At 39.8% G+C, this 15769-nt stretch overlaps 1 protein-coding gene across 1 annotated transcript in view; it reads right to left on the minus strand.

The window, feature by feature from the left end:
- PCNX2 (pecanex 2) overlaps positions 1–15769 on the minus strand; it is a 312991-nt gene that overhangs the window by 193721 nt on the left and 103501 nt on the right. The window contains exon 16 of the mRNA XM_007989814.3: positions 98–207. Within this exon, the coding sequence (XP_007988005.3) occupies positions 98–207 (110 nt within the window). The remainder of the gene's footprint in view (positions 1–97; positions 208–15769) is intronic.

The raw sequence follows: 15769 nt of genomic DNA on the forward strand, positions 1-15769 counted from the left end.
TAGTGAATTGCTGTCTCCCCACCTCAGTCACAGAGCAAAGCTGCAAGAACCATGCCCCCAGCTCAGTGATGAGAGAGTGCAGGCATAGACCACTCACATGAGTACAGATGGGTCACTGCTCTGCCGGCTCAGATGGTAGGAAAGGGCGACCAAGAGGCCACAGAAGGCTGAAAACAGGGCCGGGATGTGTTGCATGCTCCACGGTTCCTAAAGAAAAGATGTCAGTTAGCCAAGTCCCTCCACGGCTGCATGGATAGCAGGATCTCTCTCAAACATTTAGAAACATCCCCAAGTTCCAGCTGGATGGACGAGTTATTCCTGTGACCATTCCTGCCCGTGGGCATATAAGCATCCGGTGGGCACACAAAAAAACTCGCCTGGTGGTTTATAAACATTGAGTTTGATAAGGGACTTTTTGACTAATAGTACATACTTATATGAATAAAACTGAATCCTTCCTGAAATTAAGCTTATAATTTTTTATAGAATGTAATATTAAACATGTGTCACTCCTCTGAATTCAATATAATTAATAACAATTATAATAATTGCATTTCTCAGTGTTTATGAATTGATGGTCTAAATGGCATAAGAAGTGTAAAAATGACATAAGAGATTAAATAGACTAACGAACTGAAAACTTGATAAAGATTGTAGAAAGTAGAAAAGTTCCTCTTTAAAGCTCATCTTGGTTTAAAAATAAAATAATACACACTAGGAATAATAGCTTCTTACTCTAAAGCCTCCTATCAACTATCAGTTTGTACACTTTAGCCCAGTTAGTTGCTTTGGCTTACTCAGGCACGTCTGGACAGGCCCAGGCAAGACTTAGCTCATAGCTTATGCCGCTTCCCTGTTTGGAAATGTTATTGCTTCCTTAAACCTTTTGTGAGCAACTTCCTCTTCTTCTTTGTTCTCCCTTGCACTTACCTATTTAGGAAAATGTTAAGCTATTAGCAAATAGGGTATCAGTTTAAGACTGTGAGGTCCAACTCCAGCCAATGGATGCTGGACACAGCAGTAAGGACGACCCAAATGCATAAGGGATAAATATGTCTGCTTTTCCTTTGTTCAAGTGTGCTCTTGCCATTGTTCCGTCTGTGTGGGGCACCCTTTCTGCAGAAAGCAAAAATGGCCTTGCTGAGATAATTAAATTTACATTTGAGTGCTATTTCTTTGTGGCACCAGGGAACAAGCATTTCTAACAAAGATTAAAGATAGTCACCTGAGGAAAGAGCAAAGTTATTTGAAATGAAAAGAGACAGGCACTTCAGGTTTAATTTGATGGAAGCATAGATGTCAGTTATCAACACACTGTACTCAGCCTGGCAGAGCAGAACATGGGAAATACATGTTACCACTCCAAGCAGTGTGGTGGCCTGGGACTCCGGCTCTCCTTCCACACACACCTGCTGCTCCCACCAACACACACGTCTCTCACACACCAAGAAGAAAACATCTACACATTTAACCTTCTCAGTCACCATTAGCGGAATCACTGATGCCTTCCGAAAGCTGAATTTAGTCAAGAACTGAAATACTTTTCTCTCAAGATTTTTTTTTAAGGATGGGTTAATTGTGCTTACAATGAAATCTACAAATGAATGAGTCAAGTGTGCTTAGCAGTTATCCTCTGTAACTGCTAAAATAGGCTGGAAAAGCAAATGATACAGTGGATAGAGCAAGTGATTTTATTTTTGCATGCTTCATTTTCCTAGAAATTAAAATGTATTTATTTTATCTTCCCCATTGTGGAAGTCTAAACACCCTAAAGCAGTACCTGGAAAGCAAATTGCAGGGAGCTGACTCTCGCTGAGGGTGCTGAGCCGCAGGGCTACAAAGTCAGGAAGTAAGACTCACTGCCTCCAGACGCACTCCCCACACAGCACCCCACACCGGGATGCCCTGCATGCCTTTCAGATCAGCTTCCCAGAGGGTCGGGTGCAGTGCCTTTTCCAGCGCCCTAAGGTACCATGTCTGCATTCATTATTTCCCACCAATGTTGCTGAAAAGCTCAAACCCAGTGATGAGGCATTCTGCATGGACCTCTTCTTTCTTTGGAGTTTTCATCAGCAACGCCTTCCCTTCCAGTGTCCAAGGGAGAGGTGTACTTCCTCCTTCCTGAGCCCAACCCTCCCCTCACGCTAGGATGTCCTACTCTCTTTTCATTGGTCCCCTCTGCCCTACCTATAAAAATGCTTAAGTTGTTGACATCTTTTTTTTTTTTTTTTTTGAGACGGAATCACTCTCTATCACCCAGGCTAGAGTGCAGTCATGCAATCTCGGCTGACTGCAACCTCTACCTGCCGGGTTCAAGCACCTCAGCTTCCCTAGTAGCTGGGATTACAGGCGCACACCACCACACCCAGCTAATTTTTTATTATAGTAAAGATGGGGTTTCACCATGTTGGTCAGGCTGGTCTCGAACTCCTGACCTCAGGTGTTCTGCCTGCCTCTGCCTCACAAAGTGTTGGGATTACAGGTGTGAGCCACCACACCCAGCCAGTTGCTGACATCTTTAACAAATAAAAAAAGTCCTTCTTCCCCTTGATCCAGTTGCCCTTGAAAGCTACTGCACTCTCTTAGTCTGATTGGGCTGATATAACAAAATATCATAGACTAGGTGGCTTATAAACCACAGAAATGTACTTCTCACAGTTCTGGGGGCTGAAAGCCCAAGGTGCAGGAAGGAGAAGGTTTGTTGTCTGGGGAGGCCCTGCTTCCTGATTCCTAGATGATGCCTTTTTGTTGTGTTCTCACATGGTACAAGATACAGGAGAGCACTCTAGGGCCTCTTTTACAAGGACACTAATCTGATTCATGAAGATTCCTCCCTCAATACCTGTAATTACCTCACAAAGCCCTCACCTCCGATACCATTACATTGGGGATTAAGTTTCAACACGAATTTTGAGGGACACATTCAGTCTATGGCATACACTATCCCTCATTTTTCTTTCAGTGCCATCCCAGCTTTTTGAAGGTCTGAGCTCCACAATTCACTCCTGGTCATCAGTGAATGACTCAGTAGTCTCTGTCAAGCTGGGTACCTCCCATGAGTGGAGGTCCTGCCATGAGCTGTGTGACCTTGGCTAAGTTACTAGACATCTCTGACCACTGGGTTCCTCTTCTTTAACAAGGAAAAACAATACCTACTCAATGGTTGTTGTGAGGGTGCGTTTCTGTAACGCAGGTGATTTGTTTTAAGTTTTTGACATGGGAGGGGTCAATGCACCCCCACCTGATGAAGGACACCTGAGAGCTGTTTCTTTCCCATCGTCTTCACAGTCTCCTGATCCTTATGTGCCATCAATACACCTTTTCAGTGCCACTCTAATCTGCTTCTTCTTTCCATTGCATCCTGTCTGGTTAAGGCCTCCACTGTCTTGTTCCAGGACTACCGTTAATGCTTCCTAATGGGGACTCACCCTTCAGTGTCCACACTCAACCCCACCCCACAGATCCCACGCTCTATCCTTTGTATAGTGACAGAGTGGTTCCCCTCCCCCAAACCCTAATCGGATCATGTCTGTGCCCTTTACTCAGTACCTTTAATGATTCCTCATTACCTACCAAATGAAATCTACTCCATAGGCAGCTGCATAAGCCCACCTTTTCAGCATCCTTCCTCACATTTAGATATACACAGCAGCAAACCCGAAAGATAAATTGTTCCCTGCCCTCCTGCCTTTGCCCACATGGTTCCATCTGCACAGAGGGCTCTTCTGCCCTGACTCCGTTCCGTTCTGTTCCATTCCATTCCATTCCATTCCATTCCATTCCATTCCATTCCATTCCATTCCATTCCATTCCCCTCTACCTGGTGAACTCCTACCCATGCTTCAGTGCCCAGTATAAGAAGTTCCACCTGCTCAGTGCTGCCTCCTCTGACTTCCCAGGCAGAACGGAATCTTCCTCCTCTGTGCATCAAAATCACCTTTAAACATCCCTAGGGTAGCATTTAAGATATCTCCTTTGTTTTTCAGGGGCATAGCTGGGCTCTGCCCCTCATCAGAGAGCACCTGCTCACAGGAGTTGTGCATACACATCTGCTAAGTCACAAGGACAGAGCAGATCTTCAGCATGTTTCACTGAACTAATAATGCAAACACTTTTACTATGTTCTTTTATTATGTTTGGTATGAAGACGACCTGCAATAAGACTTGTTAGCTCAAACTCAAAGGCAGCTGGCAACTTTATCCATGTTAGAAAAGACATTCTGGTGCAACCTGATGGCACAATCCCCTTCAAGATGCTACTGGCATCACCATCCCTGAAGCAGCATCTCATATGTGTGGCTGTCCCCCCGATACCTTAGGCACCTCTCACTGAGTCCCACTGTTTACTTGTCTGCCTCCCCATTAGACACTGGACCTCCCAACAAAGGGCAGCCTTGCATGTTTCTTTCCCCGGTACCTGGCACAAATATTAGCACACTGACATATCCTTGTGAGGATGACTACAAGGTTTAGGCTTTCATAATGACTCACATGGACAAGAATTTTCAGCAAGAAAAGAAGATGAAGGAATTGAGTAGCTTACATCAAATGTGGATCAGGCAGTGAAATGCTGTGGAAGTGACGTGATTATCAGAGAAAAGGCAATCTCTTGACAACGTGCTTCTCATTATTCCTTCAAACAGTATCCCCAGCAACAGGAAAGTTATTCTGAAACTTGAGTTTTATGCTTTCAAAAGAGTCCACGCACCAAACATTCATTCATTCCTACAATGTGCCGGGTACCCAGAAGCATAACCGTGAACAGGACAGAGAGAGTCTTGGAAAGGAAAGACACATGGGCAACTGCAGTCAAGTATGACAGATGAGGGGACAATGAGCTGCTCACAGAGCACACGAGGGGCCACAGAGCAGGAAGCAGAGGCTCACATGAGTCAAGGGAATGGCATTTAAGTGGATCCCTGCACACAAGAAATGCAGAACATGGTCCTTCCACTGCAGGGGCTTCTGGAAGCGCCAAGCAGGGCGGATAGGGCTGGCTCTTCCATCCTCACATCGACTCCACCCTACTCTGTCCATCCACGTAGGGCTTCTCTTATTTCATTTCATACTTGACCATTACACAAAACGTGTTCCAAAGGAGAAGAACCTGCTAACTTCTATTTCTGGTCATTGATTCATCTACAGTAACCAGCGCTGTGTATTTAATTCATGATTTTGTGAAGGTGCAACCTTTTCTCTCACATGTAGCCCATACGTATGCATACCCTGGAAGAAATTCTTATGAGGAATGAGTAACTACGACCCTATAAATAATTCTCATGACATGGATCAGAGAAAAGGTCAAGGGAACAAGTGTTGGCAGAAGTTGGTTCCAGGCTCACTCATTGTTGAAATGAATTGTTCTGTGGAAGGCATTTAACTTCTGGGTGGTTCAGCTTCCTATCTGTAAAAAGGGGATGACAACACCTTTCTTAATGAGATTTAAAACAGTCTTAACCCCAGAAAAGTTGAATGTCAGTGTTAGGTTTTTATTAATTGGAAAAGAAAGGGTACCCATGATGGATGTTCTTTGCTGACAATAAATTAAGTCCAGGTTCTAAATATATTTTGATAATTGAGTTTGTCTACTTTTATTCCCTCAATACTCCTTGCCTAAATCTCCTCTCATTTTCTCTCTACTTTAATATTTAATCAAACATTTTCAACAAAAACACCAAGGACAGCTGTTACAGTCTTTCTGGTTTCTGTCCTGTATCAGTAGAAGTCTGTATTCATTCTTCCATTACATATAATTTCTTTTAAGGATAACCAATAGCTTTGGGGTAAATTGTTGAACAGGAGTAAATGGCAATGTGGCCACAGGGGCAGGAAGAAAGAAGTTTATGTCCTTCAACAATAAAAAGCAAAGTGATGCCAGCGGGGCACACTTATTCTTCCAAGAAAAGGGTGAGATAAAAGGTGTTAAGGAGTCCATATTCCAGGTGCCAATTTTCATGTTTTCTTGCCCAACCTCAAACTTCCACATAACTTTTTCTCAGAAAAAAAACTGACCTTCCCTGAGTTTCGACATATGGTAACAAAGCGAACCACCTGGATCTTCTGAGGGTCTCTCCTGGAAACACCCTCATTCTCCAAGTTAACTGTTTACTTTTTCAACCGATGCAGATGTATACATACATAAATACACACACACACACACACACACACACACACACCCCCTCAGATTGGAGGTTGATTTCTCAAGGAAACAAGGACAAGAGAGATTACTTGATTATCAACATCACGGGTTATCCCTTCATGTGCAGAGTTATCCCTTCATGTGCCATTTTTCGAAACCCACCATCTTCAAGAAAGATTACTTTAGAGTTGGAAGGAACCTCATAACTGAGATGGTCTCACTTCAAGTTATTGATCAAGCAAGGAGACAGGAAGAAAGAGACTTGCCCAAGGTGGTAAGACTAGTACCAGCCTCCATAGCTCTGAATTCAGTGCTCCATGTACCCTACCACCTTAAATGTGTATATAGCTAACTGTAAAAAATATGTAGACATCCCACCACTTTTCATTAAAAAAAAAAGGTTAGGATGTTTTAATAATCACTGTAACTTACAAGTTTCCAGCATTATACACTGTTTGATCCATTTATGCATCCATCCACACAACAGTATTTGGAAATCTATTGAGCTACCTGCCTATTTCAGTGCTTGTTGAAACACACGTAGAGCAATGGCTCAGAGGAAGAAGGGATCAATTGTATAAAGATTTAAAATTTACAAATGTATATCTAAAGATATAAAGATTTTGGAAAGAGATAAAGTTTTAAATGGTCTATTGCCTACAGATAATGAAGCATTTATCATGTAACAGTTTGCTTCAAAATTAACATCTCTAATTGCTCTGAGACGCATCTCATGGGTCTCAAAATTGGGAATGATAAGGACTGATGAGTGCTGGTTTCGTAAAACTCCCACAGGGTTTGAAATATTTTTATGAGGTAGTAATAAAACTGTCTAATAGTCCTACAATTCTGTGGCAGATGTCACATGCATTTGGGAATTATCTGATGAGAATGCATAGGGCAGTTCAGCTTTGCACAAAAGCACACTGTGAACACAGTCTGAATTCTAGCATTTTTTTCCTTAGAAATTTTAGACACCTCTTATGTTGGAATTTATGGGACAGACTAACTAAGGGTTTGGTTATAAAGTGAATATCAACAGGCCAAATTCTCACTTTGCTATGCCTTTCATATCAGGCCTAAATACTTTCTTTTTAAAGAAACTGATTTTTTTTATCGCATTAAACATAAGGGCATTTTTGAGATTGAGGATTTTATACATCCTAAAATAAGAACGAGATTGTACCATTTTGACTCTGTATAAGTTCTATTTCTAGGTCTATTTTTGACATGAATCCCATCTTTAAGTAAAAGGAGCGCTGGGCCCATAAAGTTCCCGAAATTTAGTAGTGAAAGATGTGTCACCCAGTCCTTGAACTGTGCTCATTCTTCTAACTTCACACATGGCCTGCGGAGTGTCATGTGGCCAGCACGTGTGAGTGTGCAATGGACACCTTCTAGGCTCTGGCATCCCCCAACCCCTAGAGTGTCCCCCTGTAGCAGCTCTTCTCCATATTCCTTGTGGACCTTGAGCACCCCGGGAGGGGCTCCCCGCTGCCTCGCACTGACCCTAAATTATAGGTCAATATGTGTCCCATAAATAAATGAACAATTATGTGAACACATATGGCAAGTCAGACTTCACTATCTGCTACGAGTAGATTCTTCTTATTTCATACTGTTTTTTCACTTTGGTGAAAAACATGGTATGTTTATGAATCAAGACAGTATTTCACTTTTAGAGATAAGTACTGAAGAAAAATGAGATTGTCACCCAGCAAGACAGAATAACGGGTCCCATGTATCCAAGTCCATCTATATCTACATGGATAAATATATAGAGATGCACACACACGCACACACACACACAGAAATATGTGTACTTCAGGGAAAACATTAACATTTACTTTCCTTCTCATTGCCCTTTTGCAAGGTATCTGTAATTATTCAATCCAAGATTTTTTATAGCATACCTTTTATGTGACACACTAATAGGACATAAAAAGAAGCATATATAAACCAGAGTCTGTGACTTCAAGGAGCAATGAAAAGTGTGCACAAGTAAGAAGAACCACCACAACAGCTCCCATGCATTTGGCAGTGAAAACCTGACTTGCTGCTTAACGTTCACGACCACACGCAGTTTTTAAAACACCCTGAAGGTAAAAGTATTGCCCATTTTACACATGAGGAAACAGAGGCTTTTACTTTACTAGTTATTGTGGTACATATCTGTATTTTTCACACAGAATTAATTACATACAGAAAAAAACAAGGATTGGATGAACATCAATAGGACAATGCTGTCCTCTGGATTCTGGAAGAGAGAAGATAAACTTTGGCTGGTGTCACTGAAACAAGTTTTGTCTTCCATCATTACTAGGGTCACGACAGCTCAAACTCTGGGCCTAGAATGCTGTTTTCCACTTACCCTCTCCTCTCTGTATCCCTCACTCACCAACAGTCACTACATTTCCTGGATTTGACCCTGGCATGCTCTCGGGGATTACTACCAAAACCCCCAAGTCCAAATTTTACTTCACTCAACAATTGCAATTCTATTCTGAGCCATCAATATTCTTCCTAATTTTTCCCCAAATCAGTGTCAGCTGACACCGTCAAGTTTGAGGGTCATAATAATCCAGCAGTAACTGGGTTTGAGGGTCAATTCTACTTTTTCGCTGACCAGGAGGAACGGAAGCATGGCAGAAAGCACAAGCTGGCTGGCTGAGATCGGTTTCCCCTTCATCCTCAGCGGTAGATGCTTCCTCGCAATTTGTGCAGACAGCCAAAAGACTTATTACTCCCGGTCTCTTGCAGCTAGAAATGATACAATTCTAGCCATAAAGTAAAATGTGAAGTCTGATATAAGTAAAAGTGAGTTAAAACTTAGGTTTTACTTACAAATTTACTACTATTAGCATTATTAGCACTGTGGTTACAGTCATCATAACCACCAACTATTTATGCTAATAATAGTTATCGTTGGTATTAGCTTTCTATTGCCATGTAACAAATTACCACAAACTTAGCAGTTTAAAATAACACAAATGTATGATACAGTTTCCTAGGTCAGGTGCTTGAGCAGAGTGTGGCTGGGTCCTCTGCCCAGGGTCTTCCAGACTGAAATGTCAGTGTTGGCTGGACCTCTGATCTTATCTCCACTCAGGGTCCTCTTCCACACTCATTGGTGGTGGGCAGAGCTCAGTTCCCTCTGGCTGTCGCATTGCAGTCCCCGTTTCCTGGACGGCTGTCTACTGGGACCTGTTCTAGCTCCTAGAGGCTGCCCCCAGGTCTTTGCCATGTTGCTACCTCCATGAGCAGTTAATAACCTGGCTGTTTACTTCTTCCAGGCCAGTAAGGGACGGTCTCTACTGCTTTTTCTGTCCCTGCCCTCTGGAGTCCCTTTTAAAGGCTCTTCCGATTAGGTCAGTCCCATTTTTTTGAGACAGAGTCTTGCTCTGTTGCCCAGGCTGGAGTGCAGTGGTATGATCTTGGCTCACTGCAACCTCTCTGCCTCCCAGGTTCAAGTGATTCTCCTGCCTCAGCCTCCCAAGTAGCTGGGATTACAGGTGCACGCCACCATGCCCGGCTAATTTTTATATTTTTAGTAGAGACGGGGTTTCACCACGTTGGTCAGGCTGGTCTCGAACTCCTGACCTCATGATCCACCCGCCTCAGCCTCCCAAAGTGCTGGGATTACAGGCGTGAGCAACTGTGCCCGGCAATCACCCTTTTAAGTTAAATTTTAATTTAAGTTAAAGTTACATGATTAGGGACCATAACTACATCTGCAAAATCTCAAGTTTGCCAGATAATGTAACCTAATCACAGGACTGACATCCCATCCCCTTCACAGGTCTGCCCACACTCAAGGGGAGGAAATTGTACAAGGCATGTATGCCAGGGGATAGGAGTCTTGGGGCCATCTTAGAATTCAGCCTCCCACACCACTTAACTGGAACCTTTAGCCAGGCACTTTATAGACATTATTGATTTGATTTGCTTTGCTTGTTACAACATCCACAGGCAGTAGGTACTACTAATCCATTTTACAATGGAAAAAACAATGTGAATTAGTCATGTACCCTTAGGCAAATGAGTATTGTGTGTTTCAGGTTCACCACTGGAAAATACGAATGTTGATATCTTCCTTATGGATTACATGGAGATATAGTAAGGGGTAAATGAGAAGACGCTTGGGAAATTATTTTGTAGATTAAAGAACCATCGATCTGTAACGATCTTATATGCTGTGACTTGTTCTTTCAACTAGACAAACATATTTACACTTCAAGTGTGGTAGTGAGGATGCCACAAAAGGAAGACTGAAAAGATACAGATCTGGGATCTGGGGTGTATGATGTGGAGTAAATTACTTAAAACTCTCTTTGGCTGTTCATTTTCTCATTTTAAATAATCAAATGAAGGAACTGGACTAGGAGGCATCTCAGGTCCACTTCAGCATTAAATAATATCTAGAACTGTGAGTCTGTTTTACATTTACAATTAGATTTTAAATCCTGAGTGCCTGTAAAGTAGCACGATGTTAGGCTGCAATTCTGTAGGACCCAGAAGAAATATGGGAAAAACTCTCCCGCAAGCAGTTGTTAAGGATACGTGGGAAACATTAAATTATAATAATGTGCTTCCACCTCTGGATCCCCTTGCCATCAATAAAAAAGAATCTCTTTGTAAAGGATAATAAAAAATAGAAATCATAGTTTATCCAGACACAGAAACCCCAGTTAATTAACTACTGAACTATTTCTCCAAGGAGCAAATATTCTGGTTGTTTCTGTATATCACTGTTGAATACTATTTAAGTCAATGAGGGAGTCCATTTATATGTTACTTGGTACCATCTTGGACAAGTCAAAGAGAATATGAAATTAAAAGAGGAATCAAATTATCTTTTCCTAATTAATATTCCAGAGGACAAAATTAACTCATGATCTCTGAATCTGCTTCTACCAAGTGATAATAATAAAAATTAAAGAAATAAACATATATAGCATGACCCATGTGGAAAACTATATCTCTAGTAAGGCAGCTGACATGCTGAAATGGTTCACAAGGATCCATCAATCCATCACGACACACTAGAGATGAAAGGAAAAAAAAAAATCAATTCCAGCAATGCAAAGAGTAAGCATAAAAGGTATAAACAAAAGCATCGTTAAACAAGTAGAATCACAGCTTTGGGTAAGTGGGAGTTAGATTGAAGATGGGTGAGCTTTTCTTGTTTCCTGAGGACCCTCTTGACAATTTGCTAACCACATTCATTCAATTCACAGCATTTAATAGGTGCTGCATCTTAAAGCAGAGAGTCAGTCTGAGACCATTAGAAAACTCAGGACTTACAAATGAGAAGGGAGAAATTCAAATTGCTCTATTTTTACCAAAAGGTGTTTCAAAACATGGTTAGAACATTAAGGTTTTTTTTTTTTTTTTATTACAACAGACTATACTATTTATTGCAAGTGATCTTTGTTCTATGCTGAGCAAGGGAAGTCAATACCTCCCTGAGATGAAATAAACCTTCCCAAAGTACCCCAGTTTCAATTGGTCAAAAGCCTGTTTCAACACCTAAGTAAACCCCAGAATCCTTGAAGTGTTTCTTTCCATCACAGAGTTAACAACGTGCTTTTAAAATGGAATCTGTTTACTCTGATTCAACAATTACTTACACCTATAACAAGCCATAAACTGAATAGAAAACAGAAATAAAAGTCTCAGCCCAGGATAGAGAATAGAGTTTATCTCTTGGGCTGGCTCTGATCAGTTGGCACTGGCTGACTGTAATATTTCCTGGGCAGCCCGAGGTACTACAGACCTCAGTTAGAAAAAAATGCTGTGATCAATTAGCAATGTCGGATATGAAAATGGAGCCACATTTGGGGAGGTAAGGGAATAACTGTATCTGTCCAGCAACTAGGTAAAAACGCAAGATACTCTATTTTTTGAATACCAGATTCTTCAGTAGTTTCTAAAAGCCTTTAAGAATTTTGCAAGAAAAAGTTGTGTAACAATCCATGAATGCACGTTACTTTTGAGAGTATCTGAACTGATGATAATTGTGGGTGTTCAGCATTTGTCAAATGCATGTTAAGTTCCTGAGAAAGGACTGTCTTTTCCTCCTCCCGTATCTCTACAGTACCCGGCAGAGCCATTGCTGAACAATAAATATGTGTTGACTATCACAGAATACGAACTTTTCAGCTTCTGCATCAGTTACAGAGAGCTTGCATGTTTCCACTTCCATTATATCACTTCCACTGATATAATGATATTTACATCAGATGCTGTTTGCTATTCAGGGTTGCCAAGAAGGGTAAAGTGTGGTGGGGTCCCAGTCCAAATGGTATCAAGAACACCAGGAACTAGATCTCCCTCTTCCTAGAGCTCATTAAGTGTCCAATAAAATATTCAAAAAGAGAAAAGCCTGAACCCACATTGGGAACCAGAGCAAGTTACTTGTGCACAAGTCATAGACCCTGAGGAATTTATGCCAGACCTTGTATTACAGATGGGTCTAGAATGAAAGAAGATTGTAAGGTCTGACTCCAACTCCTCTCTCCATTTGAAAGGCAGCAGTGTACTGAGGAAGTAAATAGGAAAAGACCTCTGCTAACATCACCTAAATGAGAGGCGGAAGGGCTGGCAGTGAGTATAGACCAAGGGGTTAACAGACATTTTATCACTTGGCCTTGCACGTCTGTGGATGGGCAGTCTGCAGCAACTCCTGCTGTTGCAGAGGCAGCAGGATTTATTCAATCAGGTCATGGATGCAGAAATTAGGGCCAGGAGAGTAAAACAGAGATAACTACTGTCCCAGGCATTTCATTCATATCTATTGCCTGTGATGAGCTTCCTGATATAACTGCCCAAAACTCCATCAATAAGACATTTTCCATGGGAAAATCATCTCTGAACTAGCAGTGTATTACTGAAACATGCTTTGTTTCATTTTCCTCTCTTCCTGTGTTTCAGATATGAGGTACTTCTGAAAAAGATCTAGCCAAGGAGTCTTACAATTCCCTAACAGAAACTAGTTCAATTCTTTCTTGACTATAAGACAGAAGTCATGAAGTCTAACATCAATGTGGGCAGCCAAGTGACATGTGGGTCAGGCCTAAAAGAATATAGGACATGATGAGACCCGTGAGCTTGTGGTAGCTATGAGTTACTATTCAGTGTCAGCAGGTTGTTACCAAATGGGAAGGTCAGCCCAGTGTTGCCAGATCTTCACATTGTTTAAGAGAAGTAGGAGAATCGTATTTTTACACTGACTGTCCTAATATTAAATATTGGCTGGAAAAAAAATTTAAACATTCTATAGGCCGAACACAAAACAGGTCTGTGAACTAACAAAGACGATACTAGGTGACCAAAGACACACTCTCACTGCGAAATGAGAAAAAAACACATGACAGAAAGCATTCTGAAAATGAGATAATCTCTTTAAAGGGACCACTTACAGAAGCTTTCTAAAGCATATTTACATCAAAAAGAAGAAATGTTTAGAAAATATCTGATTTCAAGTCTCAACTTTAAAGCTAAGCAACCAATTATGAAGGTCGAATAATATGAATGCCAAATTTCAAACTGCAATTTAGTAGTAGACCAAATAGCAAACAATGCAGAAAATAAAATTTATCATTGTAAAATTAGGATAACAATAGTACTTGTCTCACAATTATGCTATGTGAAGCAAATTATATAAAATATATATAATAGTGCAAAAAAAATTCTGGAGATCTGCTATACAACATTATGCCTGTAGATAACAATACTGAATTGCACACAAAAAGTTAAAAGGATAGATTTCATGTTAAGAGTTCTTACTGTAACAATAAATACATTTTAATCTGTATTTATTATTTATACTTATATATTATATATAATTATATATTATTTTAACACATTTCAATAATATATAACATTTATGTTATTTATGTTACTATAATTTATTATCAAACTATTTTAAATGATAATTTATATTTTATAAATCATATTTTACAACTAGTATATACATAAACTAGTAGAATTCCTAGTACACAATAACTTCTCAATAAATATTTGTTAGTTTCATCATTCTTGAAATGAGAAACTCTAGAACTGTACCAGAACTCAAAGGAAAAATATAAGGAGAGGAAAATGATGAAAAAGAAATGAGAGACACGAAAAACAGCCAAAAGTTAAAGTCTGTGAAAAATTAAATCATATTATGTGAATAGAATCGACAATGTCATTAATCAAAACATAAGAGGGAAACTTTTCTTCTAGATAGAGTCTTCAATGTGAAAAGTGAAAATGGGCATGGTGCTCCAGAAAACTTAAGAGAACCACACCTAATCATAGTCCACTAACTTCTTTTAAATTTCAGACTATAGGAAAGAATTCTACAAACATTCAAGAAAGAAATTTTAGTCCTATCGTTTTTCTCTTCAAAACTAAACACTGACAAGTGATGCCTCCAATTCAGATGTAGAAATCCACAGTGTCCTGCTCACAGCCTGACAACAAGAAAAAGCCAGATAATTTACAAAAATCTCAACTTTAAAATGACTGTGATTAATATGTTAAAGAATCTAGTGACAGAGATGGACATCATTCATGCGCAGATGGGTAATTTCAAAAGAAAAATGGAAACTATCTACAGACATCAAATAGAAATGTTGGTTCTTTGGTGAGTTTATCATCAGACTAGACACAGCAGGAGAAAGAATTGGTGAACTTCAAGACAGGTCAGTAAAATTATTAAAACTAAAACGCAAAGAAGGAAAAAAGAGTGGAAAAAAGACTATAGCATACAAATGATGTGGGGTAATATTAAACAATCTAACATGTATGTAATTGAAGGCCCAAGAAGAAAAGAAAAATAGAATAAGGCAGAAGACATATTTGAAATGAGAATGGCTAAAGATTTTCCAAAACAACTCACAAATCAAAACAGTTCAGAGAATCCTAAGTAAAATAAAAAATAAACGCCATACACTTAGTAACAGCATTATCAAATGGCTGAAAACAAAGACAAAGAGAAAATCTTAAAGGCAGTCAGAGAAAAAAGAAACATTACTAACAGAGAAACAAATACTGGAATAACAGCAGATTTTTTTTTATCAGAAATTATACAAGACAAAAGAAAACAGAACATGTTGAAAGTACTAGGGGAAAAAAGCTTTTAAGTAGAATTCTGTAACAGTGAAGATATCCTTCAAAAGTGAAGGCAAAATGAGATATGTTTCAGCCAAAGGCTGAAAGTTTTATTACTAGCAGACCTGCACCATGAGATTTCTTAAAGTTCTTCAGACAGAAGAAATATGATGGCAAGCAGAAAGATGAATCTACACAAAGAAATGTACATTGCAGAAATTATTTTTTAAAATAATGTAAATGAAATATAATTTTAAAGATTTTTAAATATCTTTATGAGATAACTGACTGCTTAATGAAAGTATAAAAGAACACATATTCCATCTAAGAGATCAACAAAACCAAATATTATGATATAAAAAAGTTCAGTAAGAACATGAGCTATTTTATATGAGCTCTTTTAGAATATAAAAGGAAACACTTTCCAATTCATTTTATCAAGACATTACATAATATCAAAATAAGACAAAGCATTACAAGAAAAGAAAAATTAGGCCAGGGCCGGTGGCTCATGCCTGTAATCCCAGCACT

Source organism: Chlorocebus sabaeus, chromosome 25 (assembly GCF_047675955.1).
Source record: "Chlorocebus sabaeus isolate Y175 chromosome 25, mChlSab1.0.hap1, whole genome shotgun sequence".
NCBI lineage: Eukaryota > Metazoa > Chordata > Mammalia > Primates > Cercopithecidae > Chlorocebus > Chlorocebus sabaeus.